Consider the following 27,917-nt stretch of genomic DNA (forward strand, 5'->3'; position numbering starts at 1 on the left):
TGTATGAGGTACATATGTATAGTGAGTGTATTACACACAGTAGATGGCAGTCAGTAAGCTCCACCTACGGAGAAGCAGACGGGGCCACCGGCATGCAAGATGAACCTCCATCCTAATAAAACTGATGTCAGTTTAAATGTACATTATATCAAGAATATGTTTACTGCTTTATTTTGCTATCAGACAGCCTTTTCTGTGAGGAAAGAGAAGTTCTACTGCTTGTTGTTTCAATCGCTCTGGCCCACCAGCGTCCATGGACAAAAACAGCAATTTTACCTGACAGCACACAGGAGTTGCTGGTCTCCTGCTGCCTTGATCAGTAAGTGTAATTGTGTTATTTGGTGACTTTGGTGTTAGTTCGGGTTAGTTCAGATTTACCAAAGTCACACAAACAAACTGAGCCTATCGTGCGTGTCGGTGGCAGGAATGTGCTGACTGCTGTCTACTGTGTGTAATACACTCACAATGTACTTCATACTTAAAAAAACCTAAACTATCACTTTAACACAAACAAACTTGAATCAGAGCATGACTGTCAAAATGTTCAGTCTTTTTGAGACAGATTTACAGGGGTGTTTTATGTCATTTATTTTATGGAGGCAACAATTTTGTCTGCTATTGAAATGTCAATGAGTCTGGAATGGTGGACTGGTGTTCTAATAAACAGTTTGATCATAAAACTGGAATTTCAATGCGTAATTTATTGTATAATTGTAAGTTATAAGTTATTGTAAGTTATTAGTACTCAAAAAAATTAAGGTAACAATTTGCATGGATATTTCTGAGTAGAATAAAAGTAAAAAAATAAGTTTTAATAACTAAATGGAGTAATTTTTAAACAATTAAAATTAAGTTGGTTCAACTTAATTAAGCTTGTAGAGGACAAAGCAAATCATGTTGTTTGTACGTAAGGAATAGAGTTTGCCTAACTAAAGAACTCTTGTGGCATTTACGCTATAGTGGCTAAGCTGAAGTAACTTAAAAAGATCCATGCAAATTGTTACCTTAATTTTTTTACGTTAAGCCAGCAGATCTTTTTTTAGAGTGTATCTGTGTGACATCAATAAAAGGATCAAGTGCTGCATTATCTTTAGTTACATTGATAATATTTATTTATGGTGAAACAGTGGTGGAATATCGCTGTTGCTTTCGTATGAATGAAGCGGACATACCTGCGTGGCCGCGATCTAATCCTGTTTACATAAAGTAAACCTGCTCCCGAGCAGGTTTACGCTTACGGCTCTGTTGCTATGACAGCAAGTCCCGGATGAGCTTCGGGGAACCGAACGATCCAGGATCACGCGAAATCGTCAACAATCTCATCCAGCTAACTTACTTAGCGAGGTACGAAGAACAGGCCCCAGGACTCTGTTGGAAATGAGATTTTTTTACCTGGATAAATAAACGACTAAAAAAAACTTCCTGTGCTGCTGAAGTTCTGCATTTCTGTGTTTTCAGCGAGGATGTGGTTAAAAGTGTTTGTTTTTTTTGTCAGTAGCCTGTAAAAAAACATGTGATGTGACAGCTGACCTTTAGTCTGAGAGCCGGACCAAAAGAACAGCCCAGCAGAACAAAACATCATCGAGATGCACAAAATAAATAAAGGAGGGTTCAAATGATTCATAAATGCAGCTGAAGTGTGCGTCCACGCAGTGACTGATGGGAAAACAAGTTCAACTGGAGCGCCTCCTGCTGGCCTCAACGGCCCGTGTACAGGTAGCACTGGGGCCTCAGGGTGGCGCTACAGGGCTTTGAAATGAGGCCTGGCTGAGGAGTCGTCTTTGTATTCGAGCCATATGAACAGCTGAGCCCCCTCCTCATTACATATTATATCAGCGGTCCCCAACCCCCGGGCCTCGGACCGGTACCAGGCCGCGAGAGTTGAGGCTCAGGTGTGAAATGTCTGGTTTTCGGCCTTTTTATCGGTTTTCAGCGTTATTTTGTTATCGTTTTTATCGTTTACTCGGTTTTCCTGGGGCTTTTCACGTGTGTTATGAATAAATCTTCTTTTTTTCTGTACCGGTACTAGTTTTATTTGGTTGTATTTATCCGTGACACCTTAAAGGCCGGTCCATGAAAATATTGTCGGGCATAAACCGGTCCGTGGCGTAAAAAAGGTTGGAGACCGCTGTATTATATAATGCTTGATATTCTGCTGCGGTCAGCGTCAGCATCTAACATGGAGCAAACAGCGCAGTAGTCCTCAGCGTTCCCTGAAACACATTCATAGTTAGGTTTTAATCAAACATTATTTATTGAATAATTAAAAAATAACACTTCATGGAAAATTAGGCTCCTGAATTTTTTAGACTTTGAGAAGGGTCTTATCTGAAAGTGTTTGAAGAGCACTATTTAAATTGGAAGTGCGCACTCTAACGTGATAAGGACTTTACCATTTTCAAGTAGGGTGCACTGTTAAAAAAAACCTGTAATATTCCGGCAGCCGGGGCGCCAAAATACAACCGTAAAATAACAGAAAATAACTCCCGCATAAAAATACGGTTCGTGATGTTATTTTACCTTTGACATGTAAAATCAGTCTACTTATGTAAATTTAATGATATTTTAGAACGACAGTACAAAACTGTAAAATATACAATCAGAATACTTTACTCAGTGTGAACGCACTGTGTTTTCCCTCTAACAGCCTCCACATGTTCTCACTCTACTTTCCCCTCATGAATGAATTTATGCTGCACTACTTTGAATGTTCGGGGAAATCAAACGCATTTCACTCGCAGTACTCGAGCTGACTTACCTTTGTTTGAATGACGGCGTATTGACAACGTGGAGTCTAATAATTGCCAAATCTTGTACCCGATCCTTGGTGGATGTGCGCCTCCAGAGATTTATAATGGCAAAATTGGTTCGCCGTGTACGCGGTGACTCCACAGACAAGGAACGATAATAGATCAGGCTAAGCTAAGTCAATAGCGGTTCAGGGTTTCAGCTGTGTTTCATACGGGTCCACACTTCCAATGCAATCTTCCTCCATAACGTCCTTTTTCTTTTGAGCTGCTTTGAAGTATGGTTCATAGCAATCTTCCTTCCAACACAGTGTGTTTGTTTTGATTCGCTACCTGCTAAAACGGTGGCGTGCTCCCACAATGCATTGCAGCGTGACCTGGGCCAGCTTCACCTGTTCTTGCTCGTCTTCATCACTTCACTGCTGCAGAGTTCACAGCTCTAAAACCTCACAGTCAGAGGCCGATTCTCAGAGTCTTTAAAGTGCATCCCACCTCCTCCTGCTCCTCCTAGCCCCCATCCTGTGAGGTATCAGGTTGTGCTGCACCCTCCTTCCTCCTCCTCCTCAGTCCTGTGGTCTGCTACGATGCTGACCTGGTCACAGTGCTCAGAGGGCAGCGAGACTGGGTAGATGAAGGGGTTGAAAGGCAGCAGAGACGGAGGGGGCAGGACACACACCTCTTCAAAGTGTGGCGGCAGCACGACTTCTGGGCACAGGAACTTGGAGATTTGTTTCCAGTAGACCACCAGAGTCACCACCAGAGCCACCACCGTGGCCATGACCACAAACGTCACCACGGCCACCACCCACGGAGCTGCATCCACTGTAAGAAAACCACACAGCAGCAGGTGAGCCCATCAGCGACACCTTCAGCGATTGTGACGGCTGTGTGACGGCGGTGCCTACCGTCACCGGTGCGCTCACAGACGACGTCGCTGTACTCGCCCGGTCTGGGGTTCATGTTATAGATGATCTGGACTTGGACGCAGTATTCGCTCATCGGGTCCAGGTCACTAAGAACCACTCGGTCCTGCCTCGTTTCAAGGATCTTTTTTACCTGTAGGAGGCAGCAGAGAGGAGGTCAGAGGTCTTCAGTATCTGTTTTTATTCTTTGACCCAATACAGATCAAAAGTTTAAAACCAGTTTAAAATGAGCAAAAATCATATTTTGCATGCTGGAGCTTAAGAAGGTTCCAAGTAGAGCTTCAACATGCAACAAGAAGAAATGTGACACAAAACAACGCTTAAACTGAAACAGGCTGTTTTACAGCTCATCAAAAGTTTAGGACCACACCTCAAAAAAGGTAAACCCAAATATGAAGTCAGTAATGAGGAGCTCCACTCTTATTGTTGATCACTTCAAAGACTCGTTGCAGCATGCTTTATGCCAGCGTTTCCATGAGGTGAGTGGGAACATTTCTCCAAGTGGTGAAGACGGCCGCATGAAGGACATCTACTGTCTGAAGCTGTTCTCCATTTCTGTAAACTTCCCTTGCCATCCATCCCCAAAGGTTTTCAGTTGGATTTAGATCAGGGAAACACGCAGAATGGTCCAGAAGAGTGATGTTTTTCTCCTGGAAGAAGTCCTTTGTCCTGCATTGTGTACTGAAACGTTATCCTACTGAAAAACCCAGTGGTTACCACACAGACGAGGGCTCTCAGCAATGAGGGATGTTCTCTGCAACATCTGCACACAGCCATCGGCCGTTTATCTCCTGAAGCTCCGTTGTTCCACTAAAGCAGGGGTGTCCAAACTTTTTTCACTGAGGGCCACATACATAAAAATATAGGAGGGGCGGGGCCACTTACTAGAAATTAGGAATATAACCTTAACTTTAGTGTATTAAAGTTAGAAAAATCACTTAGAAGTGGTCGAATATGTTATATTGTTGAATATAATTAAAGACAAAACTGCCTTCATCACAGCTTTCCATAAATGGATCTTTATTGATTTATTCAGACAAAGCTTTGGTAGCTCGTTCTCACAACAGCCTCGGATTTATTCTTAGAAGATTTACAGCACAGAGAAAAAACAAAGATGTGACGGGTACATTTCAAGCTTGTTATTTAAGTTATTAGGCTCAGCAACACAGCTGTTAACATCTGTTTGAAACCTTTATCAACATTAACAGACTGAACTGGGCTTAATAACAGGAGTGCATCATTTTAGTAAATTATTCTGGTGATGTCACTTGATCAAGGAGCAGATCTGCGTCAGATGAGATCAGCTGACTGCATGTGCGTGCGCCGTGCACAGCGGTGTGCTCTGTGTGTTAACAAGAAAAACGCACATAAGAAAGTGGTGCTCAAAAGCAGGGTAGTGACAGAAAGATGCGCATTATTGATATTTGAAGCATGTGCACATTAACACATGGGTACTGTGGGATATATTTTTAAAGCGCTCGTGCTCTCGTCCACTCCCCGCAAAAAAAATTAGATTAGCAGCTGTGCGGCGTCTGTGGCGTCGGTGCTCTCATCGCCTGCGATGGAGTCAAAATCAAAAGCACAGCTTTATCAGACAGGTGCAGTTTAATGTTGGCTGACGAGTCTTCAGTGCGTCGCACGACTGGATTTCTGGACACGCTGACGTTGTTGAAGTTCTGCACTTTTTCCACATTATTTCAGTGACTTTAACGAGGCCGTGTTTTATGAGGTCTCCATCTGAAAAAGGCTCGCCATGTCTCGCGATGAGTTGGGCGACCTCATAGCTGGCTATCGGAGCCTTTTCCTGGACCTTTTGAGCACGAAATAAATACAGTTGCTGACCCTGCAGGAGAGCTACCCTTTGCTTTACTTCCTGCTCTGGCTCAGCACCAGTGTCGGCTGCACAGGCCTGATGTTTGGTTTCATAATGACGTCGTACATTATCTTCTTTCATAACTGCCACAGTCTCAGTGCAGATCAAACAGACACTTCTCCTTGAATTCTTTGAAGAATTCACTCTCCCACCATGTCTGAAATTTTCTGCACTCACTTTCTACTTTTCGCTTCTTTGGTTCTGCCATGTTTAATAACTTGGGGTAAATTTCTTCTGTGATTGTCCTTTTTGGTGGAGCAACTGCCTTGATCAACAGCAGCTCCCCCTGGTGTTAAAAATAAGAAGTGCAATACACTCAGGCAAAAGTTGAAGTGCGGCCATATTCTATTCTATTTATAAAATTACTTGCGGGCCAATTAAAAGTGGATCGCAGGCCGCAGTTGGCCTGCGGGCCAGAGTTTGGACACCCCTGCACTAAAGGAAAAAGACCCCAGAGCATTATGGTGCCCCCTCCACTGTGGGGTGTAGAAAACATCTCAGGTGGGATCTACTTGTCATGGCAGTAATGTTGGAAACCATCAAGGTTACATTTGTTCTCATCAGAGAATAAAACTTTCTTCCACTTTTCAACGTCCCATGTTTGGTCCAAACGGTCAGTTCTGTTGTGTCCAAGGCGACGAGGCCTTTGAAGACGTGTTTTGTTTTTGAAGCCCTTCAGTCTCAGATGCCGTCTGGTGGTTATGGGGCTGCAGTCGCCACCAGTAACAGCCTTAATTTGGGTCGAGGATCGTCCAGTGTGTTGATGGACAGCCAAGTGGATCCTGCAGCTCAGTGCTGGAGACGTTTCTTTGGGTCTTCCACTTGACTTTTTTGTTCCATAACCCTCAGGATCATTTAAGAATTTATTTAAGATTTAAGAAATTCCAAATGACTTTCTTACTGCGTCCCACCTCAGCAGCGATGGCGTGCTGCGAGAGACTCTGCCTATGCATTTCAACAACCCGACCACGTTCAACAAGGGAAAGTCTTTTTGCCTTTGCCATCAGAACATCATGGCAGTGACCACCTGACAGAAAATGAAATGAATCCACATTTTTGCACAGATTTGGCTTTTTAAAGGCATGTGGTCCTAAACTGGTGTAAAACAGCCTGTTTCAGTTCAAGTGTTGTTTTGTGTCACATTTCTTCTTGTTGCATGCTGAAGCTCTACTTGGAACCTTGTTAAGATACCCCTCACACTTTAAGTGCGTAGCTCTAACTACGGTGGCTGCTGTAGGACAAACATGCTTCTATGAGAGATCAAACACATGAAATTTGGACTGTACATCATAACGGTTGTGGCCGTATTCCTGCTACTGTTTGGACCGCGTCCACCTCCAAGCCTGTGGAAGGCTGTCAGTGCTGTTTACCTCAGCTGTCTCTGGCCACGAATGTAAAACATGATGTCTTTCCCAGCCATTGTATTCAAATATGGTGGGTAAACAGCTTCTACAAACCACAAAGCCGCTCCTGCCTATTTTTAACAGATTAATGATAAGTTTAAGAAAATTGTTCAAAGATGTAATTACACATGTAGTTATTACTGAGTGAATCTTCAGTGTTTAGTTTTTATGCTTTTTTTATTGTTATCTTTGATTTGTTTTAATGTTGAGTTTTCATTTCACTGCTAACGTGGTTGAAATCATGAGTGAACTGCAGCTGCCTGGCTCTCAGTCCCGGCCCATAACATCACTAACTTCCTGTGTTTGACTGTTTCTACACGTTCAAGGTCCAAACTACAAACCGGCGTTCCCACCTCCTCCTTTGAGCTGCTCTTCCAGTAGGTGATGTTATAGGTGGCCGAGGTGTACGTCTCCCTCAGTTCTGACTGCTTGAACACTGGGTCTTTAATGCTGACTTCCAAAGATGTCCCAGTGACATGAAGAGTCACATCAGGTGGACCGATGAAGGCTGAGGGGGACAGATGTGGAGAGACGTTTTTATTGGACAAAATCAAAGCTGCAGCTTCTCTAACAGTCCACTCCATCTGCTACAGCTCTGTTATGCCAGTGTGCTTGGAGCTGGGGAGGTTCCCACCATGACGGCAGACGGTTTCACTGAGGACACAGACAGAAACACAGAAACCAGGATTTCACTCTGACTGGACTGAAGTCAGCGACGGCGAGAGCTCTGACGAGCGAGACGCTGAAAAGCTCGCTCACGGTTTCATTTCTGATCGTCTTCAGCTCAGCGAGGCTCTTCAGACGTCCCCTGCTGAAGCAGTCATTGCATAACTGCAGACTCCCCACACAGCTGCTGCCACAGTCTGAACCGGAGCTGAAGGGGACCATCCTGATCTCAGGAAGCTTCTCTGAGAGCCACCAATCCTCAACATGCCGTCAGGCGTACGTTGTATTGGTCTACCTGCAGAGAGCTCTGCTGCACGGTTTGCATATTTGCAGATGTGAGGAAGAACAAACTGACGGCTCAGGTAAGCAAATACCTGCAGTAATGATTCAGACACAGGCGGTTCAGATAAGAGGTGAGCTCAGGTCCCAGGATGTGTAATGAACACTACTGATGGTGAGATGAAGCCTCGTGATGAACTGAAGCTTCCATCCAACTGGTCGACTCATGGTTCGAAGCATTGCGATGATTCATTTGCTCTACTGCGCCATCAAGTGGACAATTCAAGTGAAACAGGCTCTGTGATTATAATGATGTGATGTGTAAACCTCTAAATGGAATAAATAAATTGTTTTCATGGTTATTTATCCCGAATATTGTCTCAGGATGTCTGATACAAAAGAGAAAGTGGAAACTATGAGGACAGAGTTTTGGTATGATTGTGTAACTGTGTAATCATGCTTATGTACATCTGGACAATGACACAAACTAGTGTGTGGCGCTTCACTTTTTAATGAACTGAAAGACAGAAATCAGATTATAGGATCTGTAGTGTTGTTTACTTATATTATGGTGCTTATCATGATATTTATTACTGTGTGCATACTTTATCAGGAGAGATGAGATTAAAAAAAAATCTCTTGCTGGTTCCATCGAAGAAGAAATGCTCAAGTAGCTATGTAGCACGTACGTAATCCAATTCCACAACACAGTGATGGTGGAAATCAGCTGTGTTTTGCTGCCCATTTTATTTCGAATCTGGCGCAAACCGGCGAGCCAGTTCCTGAATCAGTCACGTGGTACGGACTGCCCGCGAGGCCTCGAACGTCACTGCATACGTAATCAAAGCAAGCCTCGATACACGCTTACCAAAACTCCCCCGACATTACCGACATGCAGGACACATCACTAGTGAACACCTGCACAGACTTTCTGTGACTGCTTGGCTGACTCTGGTTCATTTACTGCAGCGATGAGAGCCTCACACATGGACGCACGATTCACAGTCACATATTTGAAGCTGGAGATCTTTATCTCTGCTGAGCGCAGCTCTCGGCTGTTGCACCGATACTGTGCGAAGGCTGTGAGCTCACACGCTGCTGCAGCATGTGCACGTCACACTTCCTGGAAAGCCGAGTACTTACCCTCCTCATAGGGGCAGAACGTCTTCTGCGCCCACTCCGAGTGCCGCCCGTCCACGGTGGCTCGCACCCGGAGCATGAAGTCGCCGATGAATAACAGCTTGAAGCGTGTGAGGTCACATGACCGGTGTGACGTCTGGTTGCACGCCGTGATCCAGTTTGGAGTCTTCCTCTTCAGCTGGTGCTTCCTGAGGAGACATGAACATGAAAACACATTAAACCCTTCTGCTCTTTCTTTGTGTTCTGTCTTCGCTCGCTCCTCCCCGAATACTCGGCGGGTCTGGAGGGAGAGCTTTCATTCAAATAAAATCAAATTACAACAGCAACACACCAGCCGTGTTTCAGTAAACGTGTCTGTTTCATAGGTCGGGGCTGGGAGGTTAACGCCTGTGGAAGCAGGATGATGGGGACGAGGGAGGAAGACTATGAAGAGGAAGGCTGCTCCACGGCTCTCTGAGGCATGGAGCACACTCTGACTTACACTTAAACTTGTATTAAAATACCAGCGAGGAGTTAAAAGGTCTTTATGTGATCACATGATGGCAGGCCAGGTGGTTAATAAACGTCTCAAATGAATTCCAGTGAAACCAGAGAGGAGAAACACGAGCCGGGACACGAGCTGTAATAATAATAATACATTTTATTTAAAAGCGCCTTTCAAGACACACAAGAATACAATAAAATGACAAAATGAAGAGTGACTACCCCATAGACAAAAAGAGAAGAAGAAACAAAACACAAAGACAAAAACAGAAGGGAAGACTGACAGCGCACTTTGTTAGTGTAAGCAGCACAGTAGAAAGGTATGGAAAAGAAACAAGCAAAAACAAACAAATAAAAATAGTAGCAAACACACCCCAGAAAAAAAGAAAGGAAGAAAAAAGGAGAAAAAGTCAGTCCCCCAAATATTGTTCTTTTAATACGTTGGCATTACTAAATTTGGCTCAGTGCTTACATATATGTGTAAAAAGCAAATGTACGAGCTGTGGTAACTGTGTCTGATAGAATGAAGAGCAGACTGATATATGAAATATTCCTTTATTGGGTGAGAAAATCAGACCATGTCATAACTGCTGTAAGTCACACAGAATAGATATCAGAGCTTTAAACAGGCTGTTAAGCTGACTCGATGTTTCCTCAGAGCTGACGTTTTTCAGCCCTGCAGGTGGAGATCTGCTGAACTTTTGAAGGACCAGAAACACGGGAAAATTCATTGCAAGCATCAAACGTACTCGAAGCGAGTGTAGCGTGGACATGTTGATGGTGTATATGAGTTAAATGCAGTGCAGTGACAGCGAGCTGAGTGGGGGGGTCTGTGTGCCAAACGTGTTACTGATGCGAATCCAAAGCAGAACAACTTCAAGGTGAAACTGTTGCTCAACAAAGGGTGTCGGCTCACCGCCCTGAGTAACGACGTGCCAGCCTTCACCACCGCAAGCACACAACTACAGGAAACGGTGTCTGTGCGATCTGTGCCTGAGGAGGGGAGGGGAAGTGTCCTTCAGCCTGCAGAGACACGCCACTGACACAGGCGCACAACTGTTTAAGGCTCTGACACAACTGTTTAACTCCTCTCTGGAGGGGAGAGGGAGGACAAAGGAGGGGGGAACAACTAAGCTGTAGTGCCTCTTCACCTCACTGTGCAATACCTTTGTAAATCGTCAATGGTGCAATAGACCTCAATACTTGAAATGTGCAATTCACTTGTATTTTTATTTTTTATTCCTATTTATTCTATTTATCCCCTTCGTATATTTTATTTATATTTGTCTCTGTATTTATATGTGTGTGTGTGTGTGTGTGTGTGTGTGTGTGTGTGTGTGTGTGTGTGTGTATATATATATATATATATATATCAATTCTGTAACTGTAACTTCGGTCGTTGCTGTGCTTTTTGGAAGTCGAATTTCCCAGAGGAACCCACCCGAGGGATTAATAAAGTTCTATCTTATCTTATCTTATACTTTTATTCCACAATCAGAGAGAAAGAAACAGAGAGAGAGTGCAGGACAGACAGACAGGTGACAGTCTCAGGTGTACACACTGCTACACAACAGCACAGAGAAGCAGGATTTAGTGTTTGTGTTATTACAGTGTAAACAAGAAGAGTTCCAGATGGTGCAGTGGACACATGTGTGACTGCTGTGATTAAAGCATCTTTCTTTCAGCTTAACGAGTGAACCGTCAGCTCGTTCAAACACACGTTAAAGTGCGTTTGGCTCGACACCACCGAACAGAGGCAGCAATGTAACACAGCTCACATTAACAGTGCAGTGGATCCTGCTTGTGCCGTGATGTTCAGGACTGCAAACCGAGCAGCATCACTGACTTTCAGCCTGTTGTGTTTGTGGATATATGACTGACTTTAATTATCCACAGAATCATCAGATTCTCTGTAAGATTAAGGTCGACTATTGAACGGCGTATACTTTAAAGTAAAGGCTTTAAAACAAAGTTAGTACAAACGTCACTAATGTCACATAACTTTGCCGACATGTGGCCAACAGCAATGTTTTAATGTTCTTCGTTATTAAACAACATAAATAAGTGACATAATATTCAGTACTTACTTTTAAAAGTTTACTCTTCGGCCGCTCCGCTTCAGCCGTCTGCCACTTTTTTCCGAAAAAAATATCCACACCCACCACCACGCTATGAATTGTGGGATAGATTGGGTCACGAAGGCTACACTGGACCCAGCCTTCAAATCTGGGGAATTGAAGGGCGCATTTGTCAACCGCATTTTGAGGACTCTTCGAATTGGGACACCCTTCGTCGCGTCGCTGTGACACAATCGGTCTACAAATGCCCACTCCGAAGCATGCGGTCCCTGAATTGGACACAGCTAAAGTGTCATAAGAAAGTGCGTTGCTAGGAGTGATTGGAGGCAGATTTCATTTCAAAAGACTACCAAGCAGAAGCCTTGATAAAAGCGTGGTTTTGTACAAACTGTGCAAAAAGGAGTTTGGATACCACCGAAGCACTTCCACCTTATGGTACCATCTAAATGCAAAACCTGTTGCAGCGGGCACAGAAACTGTGGGAGCTGTTAGCGCTACCAGTCGAGTACCAACAAAAGGTGTCGGCAGCCCAAACTTGATGAGATGACTGGCTTCAGGACCAAAACTAGTAAGTCAACATTGGACAAACTTACACAATGGATTGCTCTGGGCTGTAGACCACTATCAGTGGGAGAAGATAGGGGGTTAGAACATGTGCTACAGTTAGCGTCAGGTGGTCCAACTTTCCAACTGCCTGAAAGACTATTTCAAGTAAAATTCAACAGCTTTATGACACTGAAAAGCAAGATTACAGACAGCACCTGCTAATATGGAGGAACTACACCAGGAGCAAACAAGTCTGGGGCAACAGAAAGAGCCACTCACAGAGGATGTTTCCACACGGTGGAGTTCAACACTGGATGTGGTTTCTCTCTACTAAAGAATCAAGAGGCTGTTTTTGCTGCTGTAGACAAACAAAAGCACGAGCTGGTCATTTTAACTCCATCAGAGCTGGTAAACCTCCAAAAGCTGGCAGCTGTACTTGAGCCATGCAGGTAAAGAAAACTATTCAACTTATTGTTACGGTTTCTTCAAAAAGGTCTATAGTTGACAGTTACTGTGGAGATGAATAATGCCCGCTGCAGTGCTGGTCCAGTCGAGCAGGGACCCACCCACAGCTGTCTGTTCAAAGCGTTTGTTGTCATGTGTGCAAAGAAAAGCATTTTCTTTCTCTGCTGTCCACACACAGATGCTGGTTAATGTGTACAAATAGATAAAATACAAATAGCATGGATAAATGACCTGATGTGCAAAAATTATTATTACTGCTAAAATAGGTCAGCTGTTCAGGAGTCTGATAGCAGTGGAGAAGGAGTCTGTTGAGTCGAGATGTTCTGGATTTCACACTTGTGAACTTTCGTCTCGAGGGCAGAAGAGTGAACAGTCTGGGGGTGTGTGGGGTCTTTGAGGATGGAGGCAGCTCTGGACTCTGCGATGGTAGATGCTTATGGTAAATAACACACCACTGGCAAAAAACAGTGAAAGGATCCCAGACGACAAGTTTTTAGTTCAACATACAAGTGACGACCTTTGACCTTCATCGGGTTTTATTTAATTGTGTCAGAGAAAACATCATGTTCTCTTCATGCAGCTGAGTACAGTCAGTGTTTAACTTTATCAATAAACAGCTGCAGCTTTCACTGACAGCACATGTGGTGCTTTAACCTTGTTGTCATTAGTTTTGCAGTTAACATGTGAACATGATGGATGATCTGTCTGCTGTCACTGGGTGGTGTTGAGGTCTGAATCTGAGGACGGCTCCTGCAATCACAAAGAGAACAGAACCGCCACAAACTGAAATATAAGGTTTATCCCTCAGATCTGAAATACAGCTGAGCCTCTCTGTCCTCACACACTCAGGATCTGAAGCTCTTCTCTTACATTTATTCAGTTCTACAGTTCTGCTGACAGAGAGCTGTTTATTAAAATAAGCCTTATATACTAACAGATTTTCCAATATAATGTTCACCTTTGAGTTGTCGGTGCTGTATAAATGGAGATCTGCAAAGATGAGATGATGGAGCAGGTTTGAGTCCTGGTTCAGTCTGCTGCTGCATCCTGGTCACAACACACGGAGGTGTTATCAGCAGTGTGTGACCTGCTGCCTGAGAACTGAGAAACAAACATTAATGCTTTCAATTATTTCTCCTCAAGGATTTAAGCTGTACAGAATACTGCACGTGACTGTGAACATACCTCACTAACAATAATTCAGACTGTTTTTTTAACCTGAATATTTTAAACAAAAGTCATAAGTGGAAAAATTAAACATACATTTTAACTTAAGCTGTCAAGTGGCCGTAGTTGGTATCTGTTACACCCCGGCCTAGGCAACCGGGGTGCAACGTAGAAAAACAAAGATAAAGAAAATAAAACCACGAAGGCTCTCCACCAAAACCCCAAAACGAAAATATCCCATAACGAAAGTATTTACAACAGACTATTTATTTATAACAAAACACCAAACTATTTACAACACGGGGGAGGTCGCGACCATGACATACAGAAACACAGGGCTTAAATACATAGAAGGAGCAATTAGGGAATGGACCACAGGAGGGCAACACAGCTGGGGCAAATTAGAACTGACGAGACAGGGAAAATGTAAACTGAACACACTAAGATAACAACAGACCTTCAAAGTAAAAGAGGAAACACATGACAGTCACGCAAAAGCAAAACACTGACAACACCGAAACGTAACAGTATCAGCACATAAATATTGGGCTTTGGTACAGTTATATGATTAATTAATAATTAATGGGGGTTACTGAAGTGCAAGCTTTTTTTTTATAAGTTGGTCTTCCTGTCCTTACAGATGTGACAGGAGACAGAAAACATGCTGCTGTTTGCACATATTTAATAATCAGCTCGGCACAGGAGCTGAAGCAGAGTCCTGTTGCTCTTACAGTCTAAAAGTACAGTAACGGTAGTTAGTTAGTAACTGAGCGGCCCGGGGCGTTTCTCTTCATTTCCTTAGTCAGGGTAAATTCATTCACCTGCTCGGATTAGCTAAACGCACTTTAAAAAACGAGTTTCTGCTAGCTAGCTAGCTAAGGACGTTAGTTACGGATTAGCTTACAAACACATTTAACTTACCTCTGTTCTGTCGGGTAGTCCAGTTTACTGAAGAACACGTCAGGCTGTCTGTTTGAAACAGTCGGGACGCTGGAGCTCCTCTCGGCATCCACGCTCTATCTGCTACTCCCAAACAGAGAGACGCAAGTTTATCCGTGACTGCGAGTCAGAAGTGTTGTGATGATTTTTAACAGCATTATAAGTTTAATTAGAATCAAACTTAATAGAAAGGAGACCAACTGAACACAAATCAGTGCGATGAGAACTACTGATAATGTAAGAAAGAATTTTTGGAAAAAATTATCTGAGGAGAACTGTTTTATATCAGCCTGACCCCAGTCCCATCCGCTAACATGGAGGAGGCGGGGTTTAGGACCTATACTCCAGCCAGACACCAGGGGGCGATAGAGACTTTGAAGCCGATCAAAGTTCACCCAGGCCCGAGTCCATGAAAGCGAGCCCGATACCATGGCTCACCATGGCAACGGCGGGATAAGGAGCAGAGCCTCCATTTGGAGGAAGGCTACGTTTAATGTTAAGAGCAGCAGAGTTACCACAGCGGCCCGTCGCCATGGTGAATCCCGGTGCCACAGCTCCATTGATGATGTCATTCTTTACTCAGGGCTGGTTTCCCTCTCAGCAGCGCTCTGTGTTACCATGGTAACTGACTTTAAAGCTGGCTCACAGTTAGTTTCTCTCAGCTCAAACCTGTTTGAACCTGAATCTTCTTTAAGATGGCGCCGGTGAGGTCGGCTGCCGTCACGACTGCTCCGACCACTTTTTCTTTGTCTTTGTTTTTTAAGTTAGTTTTCAGCGTTTCTAAATCGGCAAAATCATCACCATTGGGTACATTAGGTATGACAGTGACACTCTTGTTTCTATTGGTTTACAATGTACTCACAATTCGAAGTTTTTAACTCCGGATCCGAGCTGGCCGAGTGAGATCTCGAGGGAGAACAAAGGGAAGCGGCGGCGGCCTAGAGGGAAGCGAGCCGGCGTCAGGAACAGGCTGAGAGCTCGTGCACACCGCACACCTCTGCCTAGCATCCTGCTCGCCAACGTCCAGTCACTGGAGAACAAGCTTGACGACCTCAGGGCCAGGATAAAGTTCCAGAGAGACATTCGGGACTGCAATCTCCTCTGCTTCACCGAGACATGGCTGAACCCAGCGGTGCCGGACCACGCCATCCAGCCGGCCGAGTTCTTCTCGGTTCACCGCATGGACAGGACACGGGACTCGGGGAAGTCAAGGGGAGGCGGCGTGTGTTTAATGGTGAACAACAACTGGTGCAACAGTGCGAACGTTGTTCCTCTCACACGCTCCTGCACACCAAATCTGGAACTACTGTCCATCATGCGTCGTCCTTTTTATCTACCTCGGGAATTTACATCGGTCATTGTAAGTGCCGTTTATATTCCACCACAAGCGGACACGGTCACCGCCTTATGCGAGCTGCATGAGGCACTCACACAGCACCAGACACAACACCGGGACGCTGCGCTTATTGTGACGGGGGACTTTAATAGCGCCAACCTCAAACGCGCAGCGCCGAACTTTTATCAACACATCACCTGCCCCACCAGAGGTGAAAGGACACTGGACCACTGCTACACTACGGTCAAGGACGGCTACAAGGCACAATCCCGCCCCCCGTTTGGCAAATCTGATCACGCCGCCATCTTCCTCATGCCAAAATACAAACAAAGGCTGAAACAGGAAGTTCCGGTTCAGAGGAAGGTCACGCGCTGGACAGATCAATCGGTGGCCGCGTTACAGGACGCACTCGATGACGCAGACTGGGACATGTTCAGAAACAGCTCCGACGATGACGTCAACGTGTTTACGGAAGCGGTTGTGGGATTCATCGGGAAACTAGCGGATGATACCGTGGAGACAAAGACTATCACAACGTTTCCCAACCAGAAGCCGTGGGTGGATAAAACCATCCGCGACGCTCTGAGATCCCGCACCGCTGCCTACAACACGGGACTCATGACGGGGGACATGGACCCGTACAAAGCCGCGTCATATAACGTGCGGAGGGCGGTGAAAGAGGCGAAGCAGCGCTACGGGAGGAAACTAGAGTCACAACTCCAACAGAGTGACTCTAGGAGCCTGTGGCGGGGACTAAGGACAATAACGGACTATAAAGCACCAACAACCGGTATGACGAACGCGGCCGTGACTTTGGCAGACGAGCTGAACACTTTCTATGCTCGCTTCGAGGCTGCAGCTAAGGTCTCCAACAATGCTAGTGTTAGCGGCGCTAACGGCTGCAGACAGGAAGATACTGCCAGCACCGGAAACGTGCTCGTCATCTCCGAGCATGAAGTAAGGAGAGCCTTCAAGAGAGTGAACACCAGGAAAGCAGCAGGACCAGACGGCATCCCAGGTCGTATCCTAAGAGACTGCGCATACCAGCTAGCTCCTGTGTTCACTGAGATATTCAACATCTCTTTATCTCAGTCGGTGATCCCCACATGCTTCAAAGAGTCCATCATTGTTCCTGTCCCGAAGAAACCCCACCCTGCTTCTCTCAATGACTATCGCCCTGTAGCCCTCACCTCAGTAGTGATGAAGTGCTTTGAACGCCTGGTCAGAGACTTCATCATTTCTTCACTACCAGACACACTGGACCCACTACAGTTCGCTTACCGTCCAAATCGTTCCACAGACGATGCCATCTCTCATCTCCTCCACACATCACTCACTCACTTGGACACTAGAAGGGGGAATTATGTTAAAATGCTCTTCATAGACTACAGCTCTGCATTTAACACCATAATTCCCTCCACACTCACCACCAAGCTGGAGCATCTGGGACTCAGCTCATCTATGTGTCAGTGGATCTCCAACTTCCTAACTGGCAGACCACAGGCAGTAAGGATGGGCGGACATGTCTCAGCCTCCACCACTCTCAGCACTGGAGCCCCCCAGGGGTGTGTTCTGAGCCCCCTGCTGTACTCTTTGTACACATATGACTGTGTGGCCACTACCAGCTCCACCACCATCATCAAGTTTGCTGACGACACCGTCGTGGTGGGCCTGATCTCTGATAACAACGAGACGGCCTACCTGAAGGAGATTAGGAATCTGGAGAACTGGTGCCAGAGGAACAACCTCCTTCTAAACGTCAGTAAGACAAAGGAGCTGATAGTGGACTTCAGCACTAAGCAGGAGAGGAACTACCAGACCCCCGTCATCAACGAGTGCCCAGTGGAGAGAGTGGACAGCTTCAAATACCTCGGAGTTCACATCACGCAGGACCTGTCATGGTCCTGTCACATCAACACCGTGGTGAAAAAGGCCCGACAGCGTCTCTACCACCTCAGACGCTTGAGAGACTTCCAACTGCCCTCCAAGGTGCTCAGGAACTTTTACTCCTGCACCATAGAGAGCATCCTGGCGGGAAACATCTTAACCTGGTTCGGGAACAGCACCATGCAGGACAGACGAGCTCTACAGAGGGTTGTGCGGTCAGCTGAGCGCACCATCCGCTCCGAGCTCCCTGACCTGCACTCAGTCTACAGCAGGCGGTGCTGGACCAAGGCCAGGAAGATGGTGAAGGACCTCAGCCATCCCAACAACAGACTGTTCTCTCTGTTGAGGTCAGGAAAGCGATTCCGCTCCCTGAAGACCAACACAGAGAGACTGAGGAGGAGCTTCTTCCCGCAGGCGATACGGTCTCTCAATCACACCACCACACAGTACTGACCCACACATATGGTTCTTACACACACACTGGACTTTCTGGACTTTGGTTTTGCACAACACTGGTCACTATATTCTTCATTTCCAGTTAATACTTGTACAGCTGCTGTTATTGTGTATATATTTATTTATATTTAGATTTCTTCATACATTCTTATATAGTTCTATATTGTGTATTTTGTTGTACAGTTATTTTATTTTCAACTTTAATTTATATATTTTATCTTATTCTTCCCAGTTAAATTTACCCTTCATTCTAATTTGTGTTGTACAGTTATTTCATTTTTAACCTTAATTTATATTCTATTCCTTCCTAGTTAAATTTACCCTTTTTAATTTTTCATATTTATTTCCTATCTTATTCATAGCCTTTTCCTTTTTTGTTCTCTTTAGGTCACGAGCAGTTGTCCAAGCATTTCACTACATATCGTACTGTGTATGACTGTGTACGTGACAAATAAAATTTGAATTTGAATTTGATTTGAATTTGAATCAAGAAAACATGTTTCAGGTGGACCACGCCCCCTGTGTCCACCGTCTGACAGGTAAATAAGCCCCGCCCTCGTGATTCTCAGACTTACGGCACATATTGCGTGGTGAAGGTGACGGCGTGGGTCCCTGCAGCGCCCGGCGGCCAGTCCCAGCTCAGCGTGTAGTTGGTGTTCAAGGTCTTCGTGATGACGTTCTGAGGAGGCGGCACCTCGGATCCATCGGCTCCACCTGCAGGACAAAAACAGAGTGACACACATTCATCTTCTGTTTGTATAGAGATTGACAGACCACGTGATTTTCGCGCATTGCATGCCGGGAACTCGTGGCAAAACAATCCAAGTACTGCATCAAATGCAAGCATTTGCAGCACCGCAAAACGTTCATTCTCCGGTTCCAATAAATTCTTGCTTTTTCTTTGTCCCCTAAAAAGGTTCTGTACAAAACGAAGGAGAACAATGCCGGTCCGTACAAAGACAGACTTGATGAAAAGTCAAAGAAAAGATACGAGGAAAAAAATCAAACCAGTGAAAGTGTTAGATCCTTACGAGCACACAGAGGGACAAAATACGTTAGCGTGCTGCCCAACTTTCACCACGCTCAGATTTATAATTACACGGTTCTTGGAGTGAGTGCATACACTCATGAAGTTTAGTAACTTCAGGTCACTGCAACAAGCCCAGGTACAGTTTACTGACGGATGGGTGCAGGACCTTGAAATGCACCGTGTAGAACGAAAGACCATCGTACGTATCATAAGTTTACCAGTCTCACAAATCGTCGTCATAAATACACATTCGTTAACAGTTTATTAATAGGACCTTTGAGCTCAACGGTAATTAATTAGCAGTGGAAATAATTTCTGGTAGCATCACAGAAATGTAGCAGTGACAATAATATTGTATGCTGTAATCGTACTGGGCAATTAGTGATACAAAAAACCTGTTTTATCCTGTGAATAAAAGTACATGTTTTTGTCAATGTACCATAATAACAGAAGCGAAACGCAATACTGTGTCAGGACAATTCACTATTTATGCACAATAAATAAAAGGAGCATAGCGCGACAATTTCTGTTCAGCGCCAGACTTGCTTGTAACCTATTTCACCAATTATGTTAAGAAAAATGACGTATTAACTACTACAAAACTCTGACCTTCGTGTAAATGCTTGGAGCAGACTAACCTGTGAGCTGGAGTGTTCTGAGACGTTATATTTGCTCTTTGAATGGCTGCAATCCAGGCCACCCGTCGCGTCTTTGTTACTTCGGAAACATGGCTCGAACAATTTCTCTTCAACGACGTAATCCGATAAAAACACTCTCTTTACCCGTCGGCTTCCTGTGGCTGTCATGTGACCGGCTATTGCAGTTAATAATACAACAGCTTCTTGCCATTTTTTGGGTTTCTTATTATCGCTGTGTAACTGAGTTCAATTGAAAGCCTGCGTGCGCTAGTACCTCTTGCCACAAGTTCCCAGAATTCTTTGCGGTTTTACCCCTGAGTGACGTCACATTTTCAATCTCTATTATAAGAGCCATCCAACCCCAGCTGTTAGAGGGCGGGGTCCAAATAAAAAGAGATATCAGACAGGACCGATCAATGAGGATTCCTCAGGCCTGATGCTAATTATTGGTAATCAATCAATCAGTAATCAAATCAGGCTGATGTTTCAGGACTGATTCCTGTGAGGCCGCGCTGACGACACACTGAGCTGAAAAGATTTCTGTTTCTGTCTTTGAGAAAGTAAACATGTGTGTGCAAGGCTCTAGACATGTGACCTACTTCCTCAAAGGTGCGACTGAAAAAAAATCGTAGGTCACAAGACCGCGACCAGCTGAAAGAAGAGAAAGTCTCTGTGTGGTCAACAACAGACATACGTTGTGCTCATATCGTGGTCTGAACCAATCAGAGATATTCACTCTGTTTGCCAGGTGTGCCTGCTGCTTGTTGCACAGGGAGGAGAGGGGTGGGGCAGGGAGGAGAGGGGCGGGGCAGGGAGGAGAGGGCGGGGCAGCGGGGGATTGGCTGGAGTGGGGTTAACAGTTTGCATACTATGCGTTCTATATCGCTCGCACTCTGAGAAAGTCAACATGTGTGTGCGAAGAGAAAAACAGAAATCTTTCCAGCTCAGTGTCGTCAGCGCGACCTCACAGGAAGTAGTCCCGAGACATCGGCCTTTCAGGCAGCAGCAAACAGGTCGTCAGAGGACGCCGACATGAGGTTTAACATTGCCTACGATATTCCCAAAGAAGATGTTCCGTTCAAAGTTCAAATGGCTTGAAAATAAACCCCACCTCCAGTAATGATGTCACGTGCACCCAGGTTACAGGTGTCATCGCAGACACATGGGGAAAAGGACAAGTTACAGAAGTAAACGTTAGTCTATAGCCCTGCTGTGTGTGTGTGTGTGTGTGTGTGTGTGTGTGTGTCTGAGGGTTTGTAACACGTGCACACGCAGCAGATCAGCTGCCGCCATCTTGCCTCTAGTCTCGGTCTTCAGGTGTCCACAGGTGGTCATTGTGACCTCAGTCTGGGACATGAACCCCGTGTTTGATTCCCTCCCCAATTATCCATCCCTAGGTCCTATAACTAACTGAGGCTTTTATTTTGAAAAATAGCCATCAACTTGTCACATGACCCTTATGTTGTTCCTTCGTCCTCAGCTGCTGGCCCCGCAGCTGTAAATCAGGTCCACATGGCTGTGATCAGAATAGAGCTGTGCGATACAGGGGCGGAGCGTGGGGGTGGCTTACGGGGCTTAAGCCCGGGTTGTTTTGTCAGAAGCCCGGGGTATTTTGGAGTGTAATTTTTTCATAGTTAGATGCCTGGCTGACAACTGTATAAAACAAAAAGTACACACAATATTCAAAGCACATAGTGCACACTGTGGGAATTTACTACTGTGCGTGAATCCCCCCCTGATATTGGTATGATCCAAGCTCAGGCACTAAGCGACTGAGCGAGGGGGCGGGGGGAGCTGCTGCCCGTGAGTGCGCTGTTGGAGAGACGGAGCCAGCCATACTAAGGAGAGCTTAAGTTTGAGCAGGTACCAAAGCAAATCATTCGTACCGTACAAATAATGTAAATATGACGGTGCATCACGAAAGATTGATATCAAACTGATCACTTGACCAATATTATTTTACTTGCTCTTCAAGTGAATCAACAAATGGCGAAATGAAAAGCCGAACAAATGCTATTTTTTAGAGAGTCTTAGCTTACGTGTGTTTATTTCATATTTTCAGTTCTTACCCTCCCCGACTAATTCGGTTTCAGTTATGTACTGAAATATAAGAATGGACATTAGAGGCTTCTTTCAAAGAAAAAACTCAGGTAAATGTTATTTTATATATTATGCTTTGTATGTTGTTCAGTATATTTCTATGCAAAACAAGAGGGATTTCAGTACACAGCAGGATATTCACATTTGTGACCAGATATTTACATACACTTTAGGGAGAAAACATAAAACATTTTTACTGTACAACATCAATTTAGAGTAAACTTTTGTTTTAGATAAATATTGAAATATATTTTTGAATTAGTTAAATGTCAGAATAAAGAGAGACAGAGCTGTCTATTTTTTATCACTTTCATTAAATTTAGGAGTACATGTACACTAAGTTTATTGTTAATTAATAAGAAAACTCCAGACGATTCCATTCTGAGCTGAAGAAGCTTCTGATAGGTTAGTAGAGTCCATGTGAGTAAACTGGTGGCACAGCTGTGGATGCATATAAGGCAAAACACAGAGCCTGTTTCTGTGACATGGGAAAATCAAGAGATGTCAACCAAAACACCAGGAAAAGAATCGTGGAGCTCCATAAGTGTGGCTCAGTTTGAATACAATTTGGTGCCATTTGCAATTAAAAAACACAGACAGTTTCTCTCTTTACTCTTAAAGTTAACAAATATGTTTTTATATTTATCAATCTAAAAAAATAAACATTTAGTCTGATTTGATGTTACAATTAAAAAAGTGTTTGTGTTTTGATCTGAAGAGTTTGTAAATATCTGGTTTCAACTGTATATTTGATGATTGTCAGCACAAAGAGGGAGAGAGAGGAGCAGAGAGGGTGAGAGAGGAGCAGAGAGGGTGAGAGAGGAGCAGAGAGGGTGAGAGAGGAGCAGAGAGGGTGAGAGAGGAGCAGAGAGGGTGAGAGAGGAGCAGAGAGGGAGATGGAGAATGAGGACAGAACAGAGATGAACAAGAGCAGGTGAGACACACATGTTAGTCAAATGGTTGTTTACCAACAGTATCACCGTATCATAGGTACTCATGTATCTCGTACCTAGTGTTTCTTTTTAGGTTTGCTATTTTTCAAATTCTATATTTATTAAGTTCTGCAGGCTTGTTTGCACAACAAGGATAAATAATTATATAAACTTTTCTCAATCTAAATATTGTACTTTGGTAGAATTAAAAAATAAGTGTAGTGCAGGTCTATGATGATTTTTAGTGCTACTATCATCTAGTTCTGATTGTGGTTATGTCTTGGTTAAGTCCTCAGTAATCCTGCTTTTGAACTGTTGTAGTCCTGTTTTAATTCTGGATCAGTTCTGGGTCTGGTTGAATTGGGGTTTAGTCCCTGTGTCTTGATACAGCCCCGACTTCGTTCTGTCTTGCTGCTCAATTAAAAAACTAGTTTAAGGTGTCCTGCATGTGTGATATATATATTTCCCTATATGAAGTCATTCTTTTTTGAACAAAACTCAAAACAGAGCCTATTAATCTTTCAGTCATTTCTACACCCCCCCCCTCAAAAAAAAAAAAAAAATCCCACATGCATACTACCCTTTAGGGCTAAGCCCCGGGTGTTTCAAATGTCTGGCTCCTCCTCTGGTGCGATATGACCAAAATCTCACATCCCGATATCAGAATTCTATCGTCCTGACAACGATATAAATTACAAAAATGTAACAATTTCTGTAAATTCTGTGAATCTCGGGCAGCTCGACTTGCGTGAAGTGTTTCCAGCTGCGCGTCCTTTACCCGGAGTCGAGTGTTTTAACGATGCATGAAACGATACATTTTTTTCTTTGTGAGTGTTTATCACACGGCGTGCTGCGGGGAAAAGCCTGTTCTGATGTTTGAGTCTAAGGTTGATTTTTTAGCACCTGGCGGCTTTTTTTTACTTCTCATCGTAAATAATCTGCTCTTTCACGTGATTCAGTTTATTTTGAAAAGTCTCAACAGGATCTTGAGCTTTATTGTGAAAGGTTTATGTGGAACATAAACAAGCGGACACGCGATGCTGTTACTGTCGTTGTTGCTAACGACAACGCATAAAAACAGGCGCTTGTCCGTCCGTAGTGTGGTGATATTACATATAAGAGAAAGAGAACTTTAATAAATGAATATAGCCACTACAGTGACATCAGAACCATGAACACATATTGCTGTAAACAGTTTATTTTACGACACCACGAAACAAACGATAGCGTAAAATGAAACGATCGACGTTTTTATATCGCCATCCGATATATATGGTTATATCAAACAGCCCTAGATCAGAATAACAATAATCGTATCAGCCACGAAAACAAGCGTCTGCACATCGAGTAAAAACACCAGCACAGCGTCTGCCGAGGAACAGGAAGTGCTGCGACTAACCTGACCGCACTGGGAGTGAGAGTGATTATTTACCCAGCAGCCCCAGGGACAAAAATAAAGCACAGGTGTTTCTGAGCAGAATAAAAATATGAGCGAGAAAGCATTCGTGAGAGTGAAGGAGGAACTGTGGATAAAGACCGAGCTTCCTATGGGCTCAAAATGTGGTCATAAATATTTTGTACTTGTAAATCAGTTTCGTATGTGTAAAAAAGATTTGTGTGTGGACTTAGCCAAAAAAACCTGCACGTTACAAATACGAATTTTGACCCTATTTTTCTTCCTTTCATCTGATTTGTGATTGACATGACATTGACCAATGTAACTATCCAATCAGAGAACAGATGGGTTTGGCTGTCGGAGGGACACTTTTTTGAACTGCAGGTCCTTGAAGGGTGATACAGTTTGAAGCTGGAGGATCTCTATATAAAAATCCGATAGCAGCTAGGTCCCCTAACTTGCAGTAGCTGTTGAAAGGATAAAGTTGTGGTATATCAGTGGTTAGAAACACCATCATTACTTTAGGATTAGTTTAACACAAAGTCAGGGCTGACCCGGGACCATTGCTGTGAGTCACAGTGCGCAGCATAAAAGTCCTTTCACATCGGACGCAGGATGTGCTGCTAATGCTAACTGCTAACTAAAAGCCAAGGATCCAGAATTTGTTGCTGGCTGCTGGGCTCTGTGGGTTTTTGCAGCAGCTCTACTTGTACTAGATGCACCTGCTCCTTGTCTTTTCTATCTCTGACTTTATGTCCTCTACAAGAGTTTGGTTTTTTTGCTGGTTCTTCAAATGTTCAATAAAAACATGTATGCTAATTCATAACGAAGAAAGCTTTGTGATGAAGACTGTCATTTCCAAAACACTGCCCCCCCTCACCCCGCGGTCCGCAGCTCTGTTGAAGTCCCTGTATTAAACACGTAGTCCTGTGACACAAAAATCACCAAACTCAGACAACCAGACTGTTTTCCTTCGTGGTGATGAAGGAAAACGCTGGGTTGGCATGTAAAAGGGCATTTATTCCCTTCAAAGACCTGCAATTCAAAAAAGCGCCCCTCGACAGCCAAACCCATCTGTTCTCTGATTGGATTGTTACATTTGTGATTGACATGACATTGACCAATCAGATGAAAGGAAGAAAAATGGGGTCAAAAATCCGTACTTGTAACTTGCAGGGTTTTTTTTCTAAGTCCACACACAAATCTTTTTTACAAGTACAAAATATTTATGACCACATTTTGAGCCCATATTCATGTTTCAACGCGCTGCCGCTGTGAAATCACTGACTGTGTGGGACAGAACTGACTGATTTGATTTTCTCACCACTTTTACTCTTTTATACACAGCAGAGCTATTTGTACGCAGCAGAAGGAATCTAAAGGAAGCATCACACAGCTGCTCACAGCTGCTTTAACAAACACAGGCCGAGTCTTCAGACCGGGACTCCTGCAGTGGCTTTAAAGCTGACTCGATGTTTCCTCAGAGCTGACGTTTTTCAGCCCTGCAGGTGGAGATCTGCTGAACTTTTGAAGGACCAGAAACACGGGAAAATTCATTGCAAGCATCAAACGTACTCGAAGCGAGTGTAGCGTGGACATGTTGATGGTGTATATGAGTTAAATGCAGTGCAGTGACAGCGAGCTGAGTGGGGGGGTCTGTGTGCCAAACGTGTTACTGATGCGAATCCAAAGCAGAACAACTTCAAGGTGAAACTGTTGCTCAACAAAGGGTGTCGGCTCACCGCCCTGAGTAACGACGTGCCAGCCTTCACCACCGCAAGCACACAACTACAGGAAACGGTGTCTGTGCGATCTGTGCCTGAGGAGGGGAGGGGAAGTGTCCTTCAGCCTGCAGAGACACGCCACTGACACAGGCGTGGCCTCAGACTCACAGTGAAACTCAAGTCATGAATCAGAGAGAAACACACTGAGGCAAAGTGAAATGAAAGTGAATCCACACAACAATCAGCAGCTCACACAGCACCAGAGTCTGCACACAAATACTAGAGACACACTGACGGGGAGAGCTGTGCGTTACAGCAGCAGCCACCTGAAACAGATCAGTACTAAACCCATGTGACCACTGGGAACCTGTCATGACAGTCATGAGTCCTGCAGGTTCATCCAGGCTGACCGACTCTAAATGACTCCCTGTAAAACTATTATGGCCACCGTTAAACCATAAAGCACCACCAAGCCTCACACTGGCCGACTGTTAACCAGTTATCGACCAGTTATCGACCAGTTATCGACCAGTTATCGACCAGTTATCGACCAGTTATCGACCAGTTATCGACCAGTTATCGACCAGTTATCGACCAGTTATCGACCAGTCACCCTACACTGCACGAGCCGACCCTCACACACCAGTAGAAGCTGTGATCACTAAAGGGAAACACACCAAATGAAGACTTTGTTGACATGATGTGCGCACAGCTGCGGGCTGAGACGAAGCTCCTTTAATCTCAAATATATTTGATTTGATTTATATGAAGTAAAGCAGCAGCACGGACCGAGGCTAGGATGCTACGCAAACGCAACCAGGTGTGGGACTTACCGCAGAAGAAGAAGAGGAAGCCGTGAAGGAGAGCCACTCTGTGGCGGGGGGCGGCGGACATCGCGCTGTTGAGAGGACCCACGGACCGAGAAACTTCCACACCGGCAGACACGGGACGTCTGTAATTCGTGGAGCTCTGTTCCTGCGTTGTTTTCAAAATAAAAGCACGGGCGGGGCCTCCACCACTCGTTACCGTTCCCCTCGCACGTTTTATTTCTCCGGTTTCAGCGTTTTTGCTTCACAACTACAGCGGGCAGTTTACTTTGTGCACTAACATGGAGTCGAGTCAACCAGCGCCACCTCTGGCCGAGTGCCAGATCAACCTGTGACACATCTGCAGCACGTTTGAATTCGTTTCATGCACATTTGTACCTTTCAATTGTGTCTGTCTGTGCGTCATGGGAATAAACCTTTGAAAAGAATGAAATGATATCATATATTTATTATCAGCCCACATTTGTACAAAATGCCAAATTATATACACAAAGTCATAAGAATCACCACCCTTCTTCATCATGATATCAATACTTTTGCCCATAAGAAAAATGTCGTGAACAAATATATGACACACTAATATTTCACCAGTGTTGTAACATCACATCCTACTACTTATTCCTGCGTCTTTTAGGATCTTACAAAGCTTCAAACGACGCGTCGACTATTAATTCAGTCGTCGACCATTTTGATAGTCGACTAATCGTGACTAGTCGACTAATCGTGACTAGTCGACTAATCGTGACTAGTCGTGGCAGCCCTAGTATGCACGCTGTCCTCAACAGCCATACTGAAACTGTCACAGTTCCAACGTCAGTAGGAAACACAGCCAGATAAACTTTTCAGGACAAACGAGACACAAAAGGAATTTTACTGGAAAGC

General features: G+C 44.5%; 1 protein-coding gene across 2 annotated transcripts; it reads right to left on the minus strand.

Moving 5' to 3' along the window:
- Positions 1-13: 13 nt before the first annotated feature.
- On the minus strand, positions 14-27,378 carry LOC308410178 (interferon alpha/beta receptor 1a-like). Of its 2 annotated transcripts, XR_013974134.1 has the most exons (7): positions 27,042-27,378; positions 18,964-19,102; positions 9,035-9,219; positions 7,300-7,454; positions 3,653-3,803; positions 2,759-3,569; positions 14-2,213 (listed from the first exon to the last, which is right to left on the minus strand). XR_013974134.1 is itself a non-coding variant. In XM_080903346.1 (6 exons), the coding sequence occupies exons 1-6, from the start codon at positions 27,100-27,102 to the stop codon at positions 3,277-3,279; spliced, it is 984 nt and encodes a 327-aa protein (XP_080759472.1). In that variant the 5' UTR covers positions 27,103-27,378; the 3' UTR covers positions 2,260-3,276. The 2 variants fall into 2 exon arrangements, 1 of the variants encoding a protein (XP_080759472.1); XM_080903346.1 differs by lacking the exon at positions 14-2,213 and having other exon boundaries at positions 2,260-3,569.
- Positions 27,379-27,917: the final 539 nt, after the last annotated feature.

This window comes from Rhamphochromis sp. 'chilingali' (genome assembly GCF_963969265.1).
Source record: "Rhamphochromis sp. 'chilingali' genome assembly, chromosome: 14".
In the NCBI taxonomy this organism is placed as follows: Eukaryota; Metazoa; Chordata; class Actinopteri; order Cichliformes; family Cichlidae; genus Rhamphochromis; species Rhamphochromis sp. 'chilingali'.